General features: G+C 39.9%; 1 protein-coding gene across 1 annotated transcript in view; it reads right to left on the reverse strand.

The window, feature by feature from the left end:
* CNTNAP2 (contactin associated protein 2) overlaps positions 1-17,409 on the reverse strand; it is a 1,225,394-nt gene that overhangs the window by 137,461 nt on the left and 1,070,524 nt on the right. Inside the window, exon 16 of the mRNA XM_076330744.1 lies at positions 187-357. Coding sequence (XP_076186859.1) covers positions 187-357 — 171 coding nt within the window. The remainder of the gene's footprint in view (positions 1-186; positions 358-17,409) is intronic.

A 17,409-nucleotide genomic window follows, 5' to 3' on the forward strand; every position in this document is an offset into this window, starting at 1 on the left:
AATATACGTCAAGTGCTCCTCCCACGTAAGGCAACTTGAAAATATGTCAAGCAGCTTGATTTGGAAGTATTTCCAGAATTTAGTGAGCTTACATATTTTACTGAATGATACTCATTCCTTGAAACCTACTATCTGACACGAACCTACTTCAGGTGCCAAGAAGAGTGATGGGAAGCACATACTTACATTTCAGCTCCAGTTTGATGAAGTCAGTGTTCCCCAGATTCTCAAGAAACACCCCATCCGAGGCCGACGTTTTGAAATAGAAAGAGATGTCTGCACTGGTTTCCCCTTGGAAGGTGGAGAAGTGAAGGTAGGATGACGAAGTAACGAAAGAAGCTGCGTTCCAGTAATTCCCTGCATGGGATAGACAGGAAATACACACATTTCAGTGCTCCCTCGTAGCTGTCTGAAAAGTTGAAGCTTTTCATGTCAATATATGCTAGAGTGTTGTCTACGTTGAAAAAAACCCCAAACACCTTGATTCTACTACCTCCTTTTTGTTTTTCTGGGTACAGTGTGTCAGGTTTCAGAAGGTAGAGCAAGCAAATGGTACCTTTATTTTCAAGTTCCTAATGTATCATATTCAGTCATACACCAATGTGTTGCTACTACACATTTAGTATAGTAACACTGAATTCATGGGAGATCAGATAGATGGGCAAAACACTAATTTGGTGACTGCCTCACCTCAGGCACATGTTTTGCATCTATACATTGCCTCACATGTAACTTATCTGTCTTCAGATTTGCTCTACACAGCTACATCCATTTCTTCTGAAAATGTAGCCATATCTATTGGAAGTCTATTAACATATATCACAGGAAAAATCCAATAAATGAAGCTAAGCAATACAGACACAGTTAACATATGCCCCTAACAGCCCCCTAATACATTTCCACTGGAGAAATATCATAATTAATAATATTCAAGAACTATAACAGTATTTTAGCTAGCATGCCAGTCAACATTTTGTGCAAGGTAGCATTACATTGCAAAGACAAAAAAATTAATAATATATACGTGATATAGCAAGCCAATGAGAGGCTGAAACAGCTAATTCTACTTTCATCAGGATGCTTATGTATCCAGATTCAGAAATTTATTAAAATATCACTCCTTAACTCACCACAGCTGAGTCCTTAGTATTCCAGCTAATAAACACAGTAAGAAACTCCTTTCCATTCCAGTCAAAACTCCCGGAGATCGGTTTTCCATTATTTGATTACTGAACTAGGTGATAATGCTATTATTTCTCTGGTTAGCACTGGTTGAATATGAATGAGCATGCTGAAGCTCCAGAAGCTCAGCACTTCTTATATATAACACCACTGGCCCACATCCAAGTCTGAAGTGTTATAATTTGTGTAATTTATTAATCTCGATTCAAATTTAAATTGAACATCTGAATTAACAGAAGAAGGCTTTAGGTGTAAATACATGCATACTATTGCCTTCCATATTTCTATCCCATCCCCTACATTTAATTCTGCCTCTCTCAAGAATGCAGAATGAGAGGCTTTGGAAAAAGAAGCATCTTTCCATTTACTTTAATGCATCCCAGGAGGAAAGTTGTAACTGAGATTTTGTGTGTATGTGTGTACATGCATGTGTGAGCAGTGAAAAGGGGATGAAATGGGCATTCATAACACAAGATATATAGCTTTGTGAATTAAACAGTTAGGCTAGGTCAGCTGGTTTTTAACATGCATTACTATTTACCCTATTTAGACAAACTGGTAATTTCCAGATTGAATGTTATTCATGATTTCTATAGAAATGTCAATAATCTTCATATCATAAACAACCTTGGGCAAGAAAAGTCTGCTAATTAATTGCAAGGTCTTTCTCTGAAAACATACCTAGTGATAAAGCAACTGAGATAAAGGTCTAGAATTTTATTTTCATTCATGGTCTCAGGTCTCTTTCCATCTCTCACTTTTCAGAGTGCTCCCTCAATATTAGGGTTGCTTATGGTCTAGGTACATGAGTGCTTTGTCAATAATCTTTTAGTATAGGATCCAGATGGACTACCGTATACGCTTTCCCACTTGCAGATGTACCTGGACATCTACATTTCCTTCTCCTGGGAGCTACAGATATGCTAGATGCTGGCAGACTCTCAAAACAGGTTTTATTCCACTTGCTGAATAAAGTCACATGAAATAAACAGGACTTGGACAAAAAGTCAGGATTATATTAACACAAACCTTGTTAAGGAGCTAATTTAGCTGCCCTGAATAACCTTGTAGAAATGTTTGCATGTCTTTATAAATTAAATAAGTATTTTAGTCCCCTAGCTTTACATTTTCTGAATATTACCCAAGTTATAAGCCTAAAACACAAGGAACACACAACAAACAAAAGAGCTGTGAGAGCTACAGGGAACCTACTACGAAATTCAAGTACTAATGGAGACAAATATCTCTTAGCGAAAAAGGCTCCCCAGCCACCTCACTACCCCAGATGAGACCAGGATGAGTATGCAGCTGTGTCACCGTCCAGCCAAATAGCGCGGCTGCAATGGGCTCTGCTGTCAGGCTTCCTTCTTTGGTTACAGACCAGCCTTCCTGCCAGCACCATCCAGCCATCAGTCACTGCATGCAAGTCCCGCGTTTGCACCATGCTTACATCTTTTGTGAGCCTTACACAGCTCAAGAACTACAGCTTAGACACCTATCTTAACTAATCACTTCCACCGATGCATTGACAACGGCTTTGTTGAAAGAATTATATTTTTTGGTTTATTTTGTAAAGTCCTGGTGCAATGAGACCCTAGTCCCTTAACTGTAGCCTCCACTGCAATAGAGTATATTATTATCATTACTATTGCAATTAAGCAAATAAGAGTAGGAGCTGCTATATGAAACAGCTATTTATTTTGTAATATTTTATTTATATCTTTTTAATTATCTTGCAACTTGAAAACATTAAATGTAATTTAACATAAACTCAGTCTGCAATGCTGGGACACTCTGGGTTAAATCCATGACAGCGCATAACCAAAGTGCAGGTTTGCCTTTACGGGGAATTAATTTTCAGTTGTATGTGACCATTCCATTGTATAGTCAGAGAGGAAGATTTCATTTTCTTAGTTTTTAAAGTAAAATATAGATTTCGGAGTTTTTAGGCACTGGTGTTGGTTGTGGGTTTATCCAGCAGGGTCCAGCCATATGGCTAAGATTTCAAACCATCACCACAGTACACTTACAAGTAGGACTACCACTACTGAGTACAACTACAGGGCCTGATAGGCAGATGGGTTCATATTGAAATGCATGTCACCATTTTGTTGAAACAAAATCAATCAATTTTTATTTAGTGCTACATCTAGTCTACTGAAGAGGTCCATCACTAAGGATTTTACATTTCATTCAAAATGCTGTGATTCGGCTCTGCAGAAAGCCTTGGATGCAGATGCTACTAGCGAGAGGATAAATACAAACAGTGCAGATTGAATGGAAAAACCTGCAGCTTGAGAGAGACATTTTCAAAGACTATTCATAACAAATTCCTATAAAGTCATGTTTTCGCACATCGGTATACATTCATCTCAAAACACTTTCAGGGGAAAAAGATATTTTATTAAGAGTACAATGGAAATGTTTTGCTAAACATACATAATGATTTTTATCATAAAATGGTATTTTTTTATAAGAAAGGGGCTGCTTAAAGAAATCTTGAATAAAAATCCACTTTACACACATTATTATTGTTGCTTACTAGGAACCTTTGTCAGTCACTAAAATTTCTTTGGCACATTGTCACACTCTTTTCCTCAAATGGTTTGAACATATTGATCCTATAGGCATTTTTCTCCCACTTCAGGCTGAGCAAACAGTAGTAGGAGGAAACTGGGACTGGGACTTAAACCCCAGGGTAGATGTTATGGCAGCAGGGATACCAAACTAATAGGAGGTGGGAAAGGGAGTTTATTTAGAAAGAACACTCTAAATGCTAAGTTTGTAATCCATCCTGTTAATAATTATTGTGTCATGATTATTGCCTAGGAGTAACTGGACCTTACAAAATGGTATGCTTATGGGACTTAACTGAGAAAGTCTTGCAAGAAATGTTCTGCTTTGTAAGAAAGTCACTCAAGCTAGGAGGGATAACATTTTTCAGGGATGCAGTAGGCTTGGAAACATTGAGATGGGGAAGGCAGAAAGGTTTCTATTTTGAAGATGGGAAGAAAGAGGTGCTCAGAGATACACTATCCCTTTCTTTGCCCTTTCTCCCTCCAGATAGCTAAAATACCATAAAAGCTAAGGAAGGTTTTTATTGTATAGTCTGAAATATAACATAATTTTATTTTCTTCTTTGTAACCTCATCTATAATTCTGTAATCAAGACCACAGCTCTGTTGTACAGCTCTGTTGTTTTAAGCTTGCTTAGTGTTTAAATTTGACTTAAACCAATTAAACAGGTATAGACCATGCTGCTATCATGGAAGCACAAATACAAATAAATCAAGACACCAGACAAGCCTTTTCAGTTGTTTGCAATCCAAGATAAATGTGGAGATTCCCAAAATATGGCTGTGTTTCTCACAAAGTTGCATGTTTCTTGGTGATGGCATTAAGCCTTAGGACATGGGGCACACAGAGGCAGGCAAGGGAAAAGCTGACCACAGCCCCAGAAGAAACTCTGTCATGGATGTTTGTCTTGATCCAAGCAGGGGTCAGAGCAATAGTTGTGCCAGAGGTGCTTCAATAGACCACGTAACACTTCATAATTCTGTTTTCAACTTGTGTCAAGGTTGCTCACAGCTCTGGTTATCTGCTGGATGGAAATTAAAATCCAACTCATTAAGCTCCTGCAAAACAGCCTTACCTCTTTCTCATTAGTTTTGCTAACTCTGAGTTACTGTGTTCTTTATAATTTGTATGGTACAAAGCGTCTCTTCTACTGCTCCATAAAGACTCAGTCTCAGACAGAACGCTGCACTATAATTAGAATCATAGAATCATAGAATCATTGAGGTTGGAAAAGACCTCTAAGATCATCGAGTCCAACCGTCAACCCAACACCACCATGCCCACTAAACCATGTCCCTAAGCGCCTCATCTACACGTCTTTTAAAAACCTCCAGGGATGGGGACTCCACCACTTCCCTGGGCAGCCTGTTCCAATGTTTCACCACTCTTTCAGTAAAGAAATTTTTCCTTACATCCAATCTAAACCTCCCCTGGCGCAACTTGAGGCCATTTCCTCTCGTCCTATCGCTTGTTACTTCGGAGAAAAGACCAACACCCACCTCGCTACAACCTCCTTTCAGGTAGTTGTAGAGAGCGATGAGGTCTCCCCTCAGCCTCCTTTTCTCCAGGCTGAACAACCCCAGTTCCCTCAGCCGCTCCTCATAAGACTTGTTCTCCAGACCCCTCACCAGCCTCGTTGCCCTTCTCTGGACACGCTCCAGCACCTCGACGTCCTTCTTGTAGTGAGGGGCCCAAAACTGAACACAGTATTCGGGCCCCTCACTACAAGAATTACAAAGGTATGATTTTTACAAGAAGCACAATAGTCTGTAGCCACAAGAAATCACCCTGACTACAAAGATTGATGAGAAGGGATACCTTAAATCTCAGATAAAAAGCTGAATAAGGACTTGAAGATTTTTCCATGAAGTCCCACCTCAGGGAGGAGGAAGGAGATGGTTGCTATAATACTGACAAGGACAAATTCACCTCATCCTGAGTTATGCAACATGGACCAATGTCTTTTTACGTGTGGTAGCTCTGTAACCAAATAAAACACAGTCGCTGGGCTTACAGCAATCAGCCTTTCAGCTTCTCCCTTGCAGTATTTTTGTCCAGAACTCCCTTGCTAGCTCCCATCAACATCTTCTTTCTTAGCATGATTGAAATGCATGCTTTAACACCATCAATTTCACTTTTACATTTAAACCCCATTGAAATGGATAATGGCAATAGCAGAACTGTAAAAGACATAAGTGCTTTTAGCCCTGCTAGGCAATAGCACTAGAGAAAGAATGCTGCAATGTCAGGCAGCCCTTATGTATTACAATAGACCAAAAACCTCCAGGGCCCTCATCTGCAGCAAAACAGAATTTCTATCAAAACCATTATGTGAATAAAATGTAAGAATAGTCTCTTATTTCAGAGAAGATGGATGTGTGAATGGGAAACTGTTCTGTGCCACAAAGTAATGGATTGAGATTATCCATACAATTATGCTCAACAAATCAAGTTTTTTTTCCTTCTTATTCCATTCTGGCAGAGAGGAACCTATGCGTGCACACTCAGAGCAGTTTGGGTATCAGTACAGCAACAATCACAGCTTTGATTCAAGTCTTCAGATCTGCATCATGAGTGGAATTGGCCCTAATGAAATCCAAATTTGCTGTTGGACTTTATCCAACTTCATTGTCAATGAAACAAGGTGGGAGAAGGAGGAAAGATATTCCAATCAAAAAAGAATGTCACAAGTTATTCAGGAAACAAAAAAAAAAATCAAAGAAAATTGGCAGTGTTTCTCACACTGAGTTGTACCTTATTTTGAAAGGTGTAACTGCAACCTCGAAGCAAGGCAAGACCTCTTCTGTGAATGGTGGTAATCTAAGTGAGGCTGAAAGCATGGCTTCAGTCTGAGCAGGAGGTGCATGTGTTGGGCGGAGAGGAGAGCAAGGATGGCAAGTTGTCAGCAGTCTAAGTCCTTTGCTGGGAGGACTACAACGTTGGTGGCTTCTCCCTCACTAAAGGATCTGCTTGGTGTCATTTTTGGTTGTGCTAACACGCATTTACACCTTTGTTCTTCACTGATCTGCAACTCTGTGCCACATTTACTATATGTTTTATTATACTACATTTACTACACCTAATGTATATATAATTTACTATGTATGGCAAGTGTTGCATATATTCTTTGATTTTTTTGATACCTGTGAAATCAATTTCACCCAGCTCCAGTCCTGAATTTATTTGACTGCTGGTGAGTTGGTTATAGCCCTGGGGTCATCTGTATCAGTCAGTGCCCAGTCTTGTGTCATCCCAAGCATGTACTCCTCTGCCCTGCATCCCATGTTCCCACTTTTCAAGGCCGCTGCTATCGTACCAGATGTGTATTCCTCTGCATTGCATTATTATGTTAGTCATCAATATCCCATTCTGCATAAAGTAACTACTTTTTACTAGTATCTATATAAAAATGTGGTTATACCATAAGAAAATAAGCAAAAGTAAAACAAACTAGGCATAGCCACCCTGTCATTAGAAAAAAAATGGTGTTTCAGCTAAATCAAGTAAAACAACTTGAGGTAGGGGCCGAAAGAATGCAAGTCTGGCAAGCCTGTAGCCTTGCATCCTCGGTACAATGTCCATAGACTCTAAGTAGAGATGGCAATAGTGTATTTCTTGGGCTATGGGTTTACAATTTATCAACATCACAGCAGAATACCATTTGAAAAGAAGCATGTAAATTACTACTTAATTTAAAATTAAGATGGTAGTGTCCTGATTTACGTAATCCAAACACGAATCAAGAAAAATAAACTAAACAGAATTGCTACACAAGATGTTGGCTTAATAACAGAAAAGTCCTTTGACAACACACAAGAAAAATAATCCCCAAGTCAACAGATGAAGAGTGTATTAACACTGCATAACAGCAAACTGAATTACACCCTTTCAGGCTAAACAAAAATATAGGTTAGATTTCAATTTTCAAGATAAAATTAACTCTGTATCTTTCAACAAAGTAACGAATGGCTGGAAGTCCAGAACAAAACCTGCTGAGAATATCAACACATCTAAAGATGAGTTCAGAGTTAACAAAACAGAAAAGTTAGCTCTGCTGTGCTGTCACATTAAAGACAATTCAGATTTTAAAGGATAAATGCTAGGTTTTAGAAAAAAAAGATACTTTTTAAAAAATTACCTCAACTCCAGAAGGCTGCAGCATTGTAACAGAATGCATTTTGGCTGATCTAACGAAAACTGGTTCCTTCTAAAGAATGGGAGTGTTAAAAACCCTGAGAGGTGGAGGCAATCTGGCAAAATTGGGCTGAGAGTCTGCCTTCGTTAGGATTTGCAGGAGGCTTGCAGAGGTCTAGAATTTCAAAGCCAAGAAGATAGAAATATGTCCAAATGCAGACCAACAAGAAAGTACATTTGAATTGAAAAACTGTGCTTATGGTTTTTAACCTCTTCGATTTCTATACTACACTTCAAACTCAAAGTAATTCCTTGAGGCTTCTCTTCTGCAAGTTCACTGCATGCATCTTTCCTGAAAGTGAGATCCTGAAAAAGGTTAACTGTCTCTGTGCATTTGGGTGGTGATCTTCCACTTGATGCCCTTGTCTCCTCCAGTTGTGGGAAGGTTGTTTGGTCTCCACTCGTATTCCTTTGCCACCTCTTCTTTTACTGTGAATGCCAAAAGTCCTGCATGCCTGCCACTGCTGTGACAATGGTTGATCTCATTACAGAATTTGTCACCTTTTCACACAGGCCCAAGGTCTAAAACCCCAAATTCCTTTATGCAGAACAAGATACTGAGTAGAAGATAACTTTCAGGAATTACAAATGCAGTCTAGCCTTTAATTGCTTATTTAGAAATGAAAAAGTCTCTGCCCTATTATCTGGTATCAACTTGAGTACTATGGTCAGTAATGAAGGACATAAACCAGCTTACATTAAGATTGCAGTAAGATGGATAGCAGTTTATCTCCTTGCGGTTATAAATTATTTGTTTTCATAGAGATTCTCAAGTGACATAACACTTACAAGACATAGATCGATGGATATAAACACAGATGCTAAAGTTTGCTTTACTCTGCCAGTCACTATATTTGCTGAGTGAGGGAAAAGTGCAATCACATTTATCAGTGAAATGTTGGAGTCAATGAAACAGACTCAGTGATGTAGAAAAGTTTCCAGCACCTGCTGTGTTACTTGCAATCATCTTTGGAAGACCATTTTTCAAAAGTCTTGCCTCCTGGTCACAATGCCTAATCACAATGCATACCCTGTCACTGCTGGCATCATACTTTCATCCATCTAAAGAATGAAAGGTCCTGATCTGGCATGGTTTACAACCTGGAGCTGTGTAATGTGCTGATGGAGCTTTAATGATGCGTGTAAACTGGTGTCCTTTCAAGGGAATTTTTTTAAACAATAACTGACCTGCAAACATCAGCTTGATCACTCCTGTGCCACAGTCAATGCAGTGTGTAGGAACCCTGCCACGATGCCAGAATGGTAAACATTAAATACAGGAACCTGCTGTTATCCACAAACCATGTTACTAACTATGATGATTTGATTCTCTATTGCCTTGTAGATATTGGTGGGTGTTTATAGCTGTGCAAAGCAATTTTAATTCCCATTTGGTAGTACTGCATAACCACCGTACGCTCAGCAGGTGACTGTGCAAGATGTAAGGCAAAGACACGAGGACAATAATGTAATGAAACAATGACCTTTCTTAACAGCTCAGTTCCTCTGTGGTACTAGTTCACCTCTGTGGAGGTGAACTGCAGGAAAGGGAACTTCTCAGACCCCTCTTTTCTGCTCGTCAGATCCTTGGCTAGGTATATGGACAATGAGATGCAGCTCTATAGTTCAGTAGATGCATAGAGCCATTGCACTGGCCCAACACCATGTGGACAACATGACATAGAATCATAGAATCATAGAATCATTAAGGTTGGAAAAGACCTCTAAGATCATCAAGTCCAACCAGCAACCCAACACCACCATGCCCACTAAACCATGTCCCTAAGCGCCTCATCTACACATCTTTTAAATACCTCCAGGGATGGGGACTCAACCGCTTCCCTGGGCAGCCTGGTCCAATGTTTCACCACTCTTTCAGTAAAGACATTTTTCCTCATGTCCAATCTAAACCTCCCCTGCCGCAACTTGAAGCCATTTCCTCTCGTCCTATCGCTTGTTACTTGGGAGAAGAGACTGACACCCACCTCGCTACAACCTCCTTTCAGGTAGTTGTAGAGAGCGATGAGGTCTCCCCTCAGCTTCCTTTTCTCCAGGCTAAACAACCCCAGGTCCCTCAGCCCCTCCTCATCAGACTTGTTCTCCAGACCCCTCACCAGCTTCGTTGCCCTTCTCTGGACACGCTCCAGCACCTCAACGTCCTTCTTGTAGTGAGGGGCCCAAAACTGAACACAGTATTCGAGGTGCGGCCTCACCAGGGCCGAGTACAGGGGCACGATCACTTCCCTACTCCTGCTGGCCACACTATTTCTGATACAGGCCAGGATGCCATTGGCCTTCTTGGCCGCCTGGGCACACTGCCGGCTCATGTTCAGCCGGCTGTCAACCAGCACCCCCAGGTCCTTTTCCGACAGGCAGCTTTCCAGCCGCTCTTCCCCAAGCCTGTAGCGCTGCATGGGGTTGTTGTGGCTGAAGTGCAGGACCCGGCACTTGGCCTTGTTGAGTCTCATACAGTTGGCCTCGGCCCATCGATCCAGCCTGTCCAGGTCCCTCTGCAGAGCCTTCCTACCCTCGAGCAGATCAACACTCCCGCCCAACTTGGTGTCGTCTGCAAACTTACTGAGGGTGCACTCAATCCCCTCATCCAGATCATTGATAAAGATATTAAACAAGACTGGCCCCAGTACTGAGCCCTGAGGAACACCGCTCGTGACCGGCTGCCAACTGGATTGAACTCCATTCACCACAACTCTCTGGGCCCGGCCGTCCAGCCAGTTTTTGACCCAGCGCAGAGTACACCTGTCTAAGCCGTGAGCCGCCAGCTTCTCTAGGAGAATGCTGTGGGAGACGGTGTCAAAGGCCTTACTGAAGTCCAGGTAAGTCCATTTCTACTTATGCCATTCCCATTTGCTGTCCCTGGCATGACTTTTTATAAGAAGGATGTGCTGGGTAATCTCTACGTAGCTCTCCCCCTCTACATATTCTCTTTTCTGGAGGAAAGTTTCTCTCCTTAGGGTGACACTTCTGTTCCTATGTGTGGCTTCCAAGTCACTGGTGTTTGGCTATGGATCTGGCCTCAGTGTCCGGGCTCTTTGAACATCTGATTTGTGTTCTCCTTGAGCAGCTCCACTTTCACAATGGAAAATGTTCTTCAGAATTAAAATGTAATATGCAATTTAGTCTTGATGTAGCACATTAACTATTCTTCATGTCATTGATTCCAGAATTACCTGTTATTCACAGAGGTCATCAAATTATTTTGCTTGATCTTCTCTTACTGGGTGGATTTCAGAGCCTTCTGAACTAAAACTGAGAATATTTAACTCACAATATATGACTAGGTCCTTTGATGAATCATAGTACTCTGAGCTTTGATGAAACCTATGACTAAAACCATTTGCTTGAAGTATTAATTTAATTCAACAGGTGCACTAATACAAAGTTATGCTGTTCTACTGCTTATCCATAGAAATATACTTTCAATGACTCCTTTGTTCATGTCCCAATGCCAATTCCACAGAAATTAAGAAATACTTAAGATGTACCTCAAACCTACAGTTAAGGAGTAAAACTATAATCTTGATTCTCATGGTGCCACTCCAAATTTATGTCACTATAACATTATTCGAGATCCAACTTCCCATAATATATTTTCTAGGCATGTGGTTTTTACTGATGGTTGCTATTTATACTACCTAGGCCATCAATTATGAGCATTTGTGGAGAATTTGAATTCTAGAGATGGACATCCTGTGCTGAATCCAAACAGCCAAGGGCTTAAAAATACCTCTGTGGCCTCCCAGTCCTAGACTGTTCTAAGAACTGAGAAGAACCAGTGGAGTCTATGTTACGGTACTGTTCCACCCCATAAACTGAAGCTTTGGCTAGAACAACTGCTGTATTATGTGCTCTGGCCCTGGACGTACTCCTTGATATGCCTATGCTGACCTAGCCTTTTCCCCTTCAGTCACTAATATCAGACTTTGCACAAGGGTCTCTGAAAAGTAAACTGAAGATTAATTTCTATATTTTCTATGGCAGAGAAACTTCTCACTTGGCTGCATTCGAACCTTTCTTCCATTCACTGTGTGTTCCTTACCTTTGAAATAACTCATTGAGACTATCACTGTGCCCAAAGATCTTACTGTGATCTTACTAGATCTTACACTATCTCAGCAGGTTCTAAATCCAAGAATGCAAAGAAAGTACTTACAAAATTTCAGTTTAAAAAGAAAAGTTTCCTGTATTAAGTGGTCCCCTAGATCCTTGTGTCTGGCTATACTCCATTTATCCACCTTTTTTAGTCTTAACAATACCATTAGTGCCATTGTTAATATTCTTATCAGAGAGTAAAGTTACATGGGCAAAGTTACTCAGGTGAGCTCACTGTAGAATTGCAGCTGTCACTCTTTGAGCAGTCATTGGCTAGTCACTCTTCAAATACTATATCGGTGATACAAGCAGATATATGTAGTGTAATAGGAAATCTAAACCAGAACCCTAACTAAAATTTTTTAGACTAAATAGGTCATTGTATGGAAAGAGAAGAAAGGATCTATTGCACTCCTGTTGCAGCTAGTCATAAAATTCTTATGGACTTGAGTGATAGCAGCACTGAGACTGAGACTCTTAAATGTATATGTATGTTAAAAATGCCCTTATGAATTTAATGAGGATTAAACCAACCGGAGTTTACAGATACATAAGAAATACTTATACATAGCACCCCCCAATAGAAAATTATTAGCTTTAGCATTCAAAAAAAACCTAGTAGCAATAACCTGTGTTAAAGGTTTAACAATATATGAACAATGACCAGAAAAAAAAAAAAATCTCATTCTGTCTTGAATAAAAACAGCAAGGAAATAAATCTCATTCAAAAATTGAAATGAAATTAGTATTTCAGAGGTGAAATGGTTTGTGAAAGCAAATCACTCCTCTACATCTACAGGAGATCTGATTCTGACCTCTTTCACATCATTCTGGCATAGCTCTACTTTTCATGGCATTACACTCAATTTATACAAATCTGAGAGCATTTACTCAATGCTTACTTCCCAAATCTTTTCCATCTCAGCCAAAATAATACGCAATGAAAGAGAAAACGAAGTGTGAAAACGGTATCTCAAAAAGAAACAAAGATCTTTCTTTCTCTGCCTTCCTTTCCCTTTCCCTCCCTCCTTCCTTCCTTCCTTCCTTCCTTCCTTCCTTCCTTCCTTCCTTCCTTCCTTCCTTCCTTCCTTCCTTCCTTCCTTCCTTCCTTCCTTCCTCTCTCCTGCCCTCCTACCTGCCCTCCTTCCTTTTCTAGGTTTTCCCATGCTAAATGTCTCTCTACTAAGCAGTCATCCAGAAATTTGGACTTGTAAAGGAATGTTTCAGCTGGCATATAACAACAAAAGATTGCAGAGAAAAACTGCCTTAAGACATTTTACAAAGCATGGCACAAAGTGGGAAAAGCATGCACATCTAAAACTAGATTTCCAGGTCACAAAAGGAATCCCTTGCAATGAAGATTTTTATCTGAAATGGAAGGATGACTTGGGGTAAGGGCACTGTGCCATAATTCAGTCATTCTAAATTAAATTTCTTAGCTCTGACATTCTTATCATACAGGACCCTGGCCAAGTTGTTTATGGCTCCAGAGTCCAAAATCTCCGAGGTGAAGAAAATACCTCTTCTCTCTTTTCCTTTATAAGGTCTTTTTGAATCTTTATGTTGTAGGACTGTCAACATACACAGCAAACTGCAGTTACAATCTTAGGCTGCAAGAGGCAGCTTTTTTTCTTGAAGCAGAGTACTGAACTTCGCTGGAATTTGAACACACTACTGTGATACAAGTGTTGACAATAATTTTCCATAAATTTACTTCTTATCTTTCACATTATCCAAATGCATTGCTGTTGTGTGAAGTCATTAAATGAGTGTCAAAACATATCGAAAATAGAGAACACAATTCTTAACATTGTTCTGCCTGCTCAAATAGCATCATATCAATGTGGCAACATTATTTATAGATAAAAATATATACATGCGTAAATAAAAGATCTATCAACACTTAAAAGCAAAGATGACAAATATTTCACTGTGTGTTAAGAAGTAAATGTTTCTTCACAGTATTTTGTAACCCTGCATGAGTGTAATTATCTCATGATGACCAAGATACCCATCACGTCGCATTACTTGTTATGATATTTCTTTCCAATATAAATATAAATTAATTTAATAAATTACTTTTACTCAGGTTCTGCTTGAGCCTTGAAGGCCACTCTATCACTTGTGCTATCATGCAACCCAAAGCAGAAGGCTCCTTAGGATTCCTCTTATCAGAAAAATAAATAAATATCTGCCATGGCAGATCTAAACTTTTTGAAAGGGAACATCACAGTCATGCTTACTGTCATGGCTACTAGATCAGGCATTTGGTGTTGAGAAAGAGTTCAGGCTATACTAAAGAATAGGAGCTTTGGTCTGTATTTGGTCTAAATAAGAAACTACTCACAAGCTGTGAAGATATTGGGCTGCTTGACACCTGAGGTGTACTTCGCTTTGATCTACGAATTCTTTCTTTTTCTGCCAGAGGGAAGAGCTGTACTCTGACACTGGATTTTACAATTTTCTTCATCAGGAAAAGGTAGTCTTTGTGAATGGCAATCTCAAGTTGCATAAGGGCACAAATGGACCAAAATCTGCTTGTATTGGATCAACTGAGACTTCAAATACACAGTTAAAAAGCAGTCTCGGAGGAAAAACCTGGCTGCACAGAAACTGATGTGAATCAGGATCTGATTTAGGGAAACCGCCTAATTTCATAGGAATTTGTTGTTGCATGACAGCCTCTGTTCTTGAAGGAAATCCCCTGAAGGACAGAAACAAATGCAGGGTTTCTCTAAGGAAACACTGACATGAGTCAAGAAATATCTTGGAACAAAACCAGAGCTAACCCTGGAGATGGAAGCACTTGAGCTGTGTGGGTGCACCAGGCCACCGGAGCACGTACACCTATCCAGGCACTGAGGAGGAGGGCTAGGGGGTTGAGAGCAGAAACTGGCCAGCACAGCCTTCCCATACCCAGCACTAAGACAGGCTCTCTATGTTGTGCTGTATTCTTGCCATTTAGCTGTACCAGCTTGGATGGAGTTTGTTAGTGTATATAGCGCTGCACTGTGCCTTGTAAACTTAACGTATGCCTGTACCAATTACCTTGACTGCAGTTTGACCCTCTAAATGGGGCTGGTCTGGCTCAGATTCAGCCTTCATGTTAGTCACTATAATGAAAACTAATCTTGGTCCTCCCTTCTCAGACTATAAACAGGCAGCCTGTAACGAGCATTGCATGTTTCCTTTGTAGTCATTGCTAACAGACAGAACAGCTGGTAAACTAGACTCCTGATGGAGAATCTTGGCGATATCAAGTCTTTGCATGTGATGGTGGGTCACCTTCTCAGCCATCTTACACTGTTTTCTTAAGAACACACTGAACAGAGCATTTGGCTTCAATCACCACTAGCTCTGATTTGGGGATACTTCACCTGGTCTGCTGTTGTACTGTGTTTATAGTCATTTGTTTCTGAATTTGCTACGTATTCTTTGGGAGCTCAAAATACAAATAAATACAGGTTAAAATAGAAAAATTGATGAGGAGGAACTAAATGGAACTCTGTTTTTGCAATGAAGGAAAAACTGGCACCCATGTTGTATTATATTGTCTCAATGTAAGTGAACAGTTTTAATACATATTATGTATGCATGTCAATATTTGTCAGCAATCCAGGGTCTTCTTGTTTTTCTCTACATATAATACTTACTTTCATATCTCTTCAGTGACAGCATTCTCAAAGGCAAATGATGTAATATCACATAAAGATAGCCATTCTCCCCTCACAGCCCCTCTTCTTTTTCTCCCTCCCTCCCTCCCTCCCTCCTTCCTTCTCCTTCCCTGAAAGAAAACACCCCGAACAAACCAACCAGAGAATAAAGAGTACCAATTAAGGATAGATTCAGATTTGATTTTTCTCGGAATGTGAATGAAAGGGTTAGCCAGCAAAGGGTTAGCAAAAAATCATCTCAGAGCTTAGTCTCTGCTGAGCTCACCTTGTCATTTCTGATTTCATTACTGAGTTTCTAGCAGAACGGTTGAACCTGCAAAGCGTCCTTTCTCTCCCATTTGCTGAGCACAGTAAGCCAGCTGCCACGAGTGTTGAGGCAATAGGGGCTGGGGAATAGGGTGGCAGCAAAGAGGATTGCTCCAGCTGCATCTAAAAACGTATGAATTCTGCAGAGAGCGAGCAACATGTCCTGCTTCAGAATAGGCTGATTGGCTTTTCTAAAAAAAAAAGGTCATGACTCAGTCAAAAGCTCAAACGCTCATAGGAAGGAAAGAAACATGTTTATAGTCTTCATATGAATAGCCTAAGAACAATTCTGTCCATAAATATTTATTGAAAAAAGTACAGAAATAGCAGAGACTGAAAGCTTATTTTGCAGATTAAACCTTTCCTGCCTTTTTTTTTTTCTCCATATGATGAGTAATTATGCAATTTCTTTGGCTTTCACTTATTATGATAGTACTGGTTATATTTTTACTTAGCAAAATGAGATAAGTGCATACCTGCACTCTTTCCTTTAAGAGACACCATGATGCAAAGGCAAATTCTTCAGTTTCAATGGCAGTTGATACTGTTTGCCCTATCAGAGGCCAGAGGAACTTAGAAGCATCACACAAAGGTTTTGCACTATATACGTTTTCACTGACTATGCAACAATATTAGCAGCCTCTCCCTCCAGGGAAATAAAAACTGCAGGTTACCAAATCAGTAGTTTATCTATTCTGTCCTGCCCAGTCCTGTCCTGTCCTGTCCTATCCTATCCTATCTTATCCTATCATCCTATCCTATCCTATCCTATCCTATCCTATCCTATCCTATCCTATCCTACCCTATCCTCTCTTGCTCTTGCTCTATTCCCAGTGACATCTAAATCAATTCTTCAAATAACTGAAAGAGCAAATATCCCCTAAGTCAACAGATAAATTTATGGTTGAAAGACAATTATTTGCAAAGTCATTTGTTTTTTGCCCTGCCAAAAGCAAGATGGTAAGCCAAAGTCTAGTCTCCATCTTCATAAGCTTCTAGCTTTGCATTTTCCTCTTTTTTTACCACTTTTTTTAGATACGAAAATGAGTATCAGTGGGAATTTTTTGTGTCCCCCACCCCATCCACACATCTATAAATTTTGACTTGAAAAAGAATGAAACATATTTTTTAATCGGCTGGTTACTTATCTGCAGACTAGTGCAATCTGGTAACCAAACTCATCTTACTCCTGTATCATCACCTAAATAGAATGCTTTTCAAAAATAAACAATAACAGAATTGTGTGCCAAATTTTAATTTAAGACAAGATGGATTCCTTTCTTTAATGAGATGAACCAGTATTTCATTGCATAAATAAGACTACTCTTTAAAATGGATAGGACATATTCTGCTATTAATTATAGAT

The sequence above is a fragment of the Aptenodytes patagonicus genome, chromosome 2 (assembly GCF_965638725.1).
Source record: "Aptenodytes patagonicus chromosome 2, bAptPat1.pri.cur, whole genome shotgun sequence".
In the NCBI taxonomy this organism is placed as follows: domain Eukaryota; kingdom Metazoa; phylum Chordata; class Aves; order Sphenisciformes; family Spheniscidae; genus Aptenodytes; species Aptenodytes patagonicus.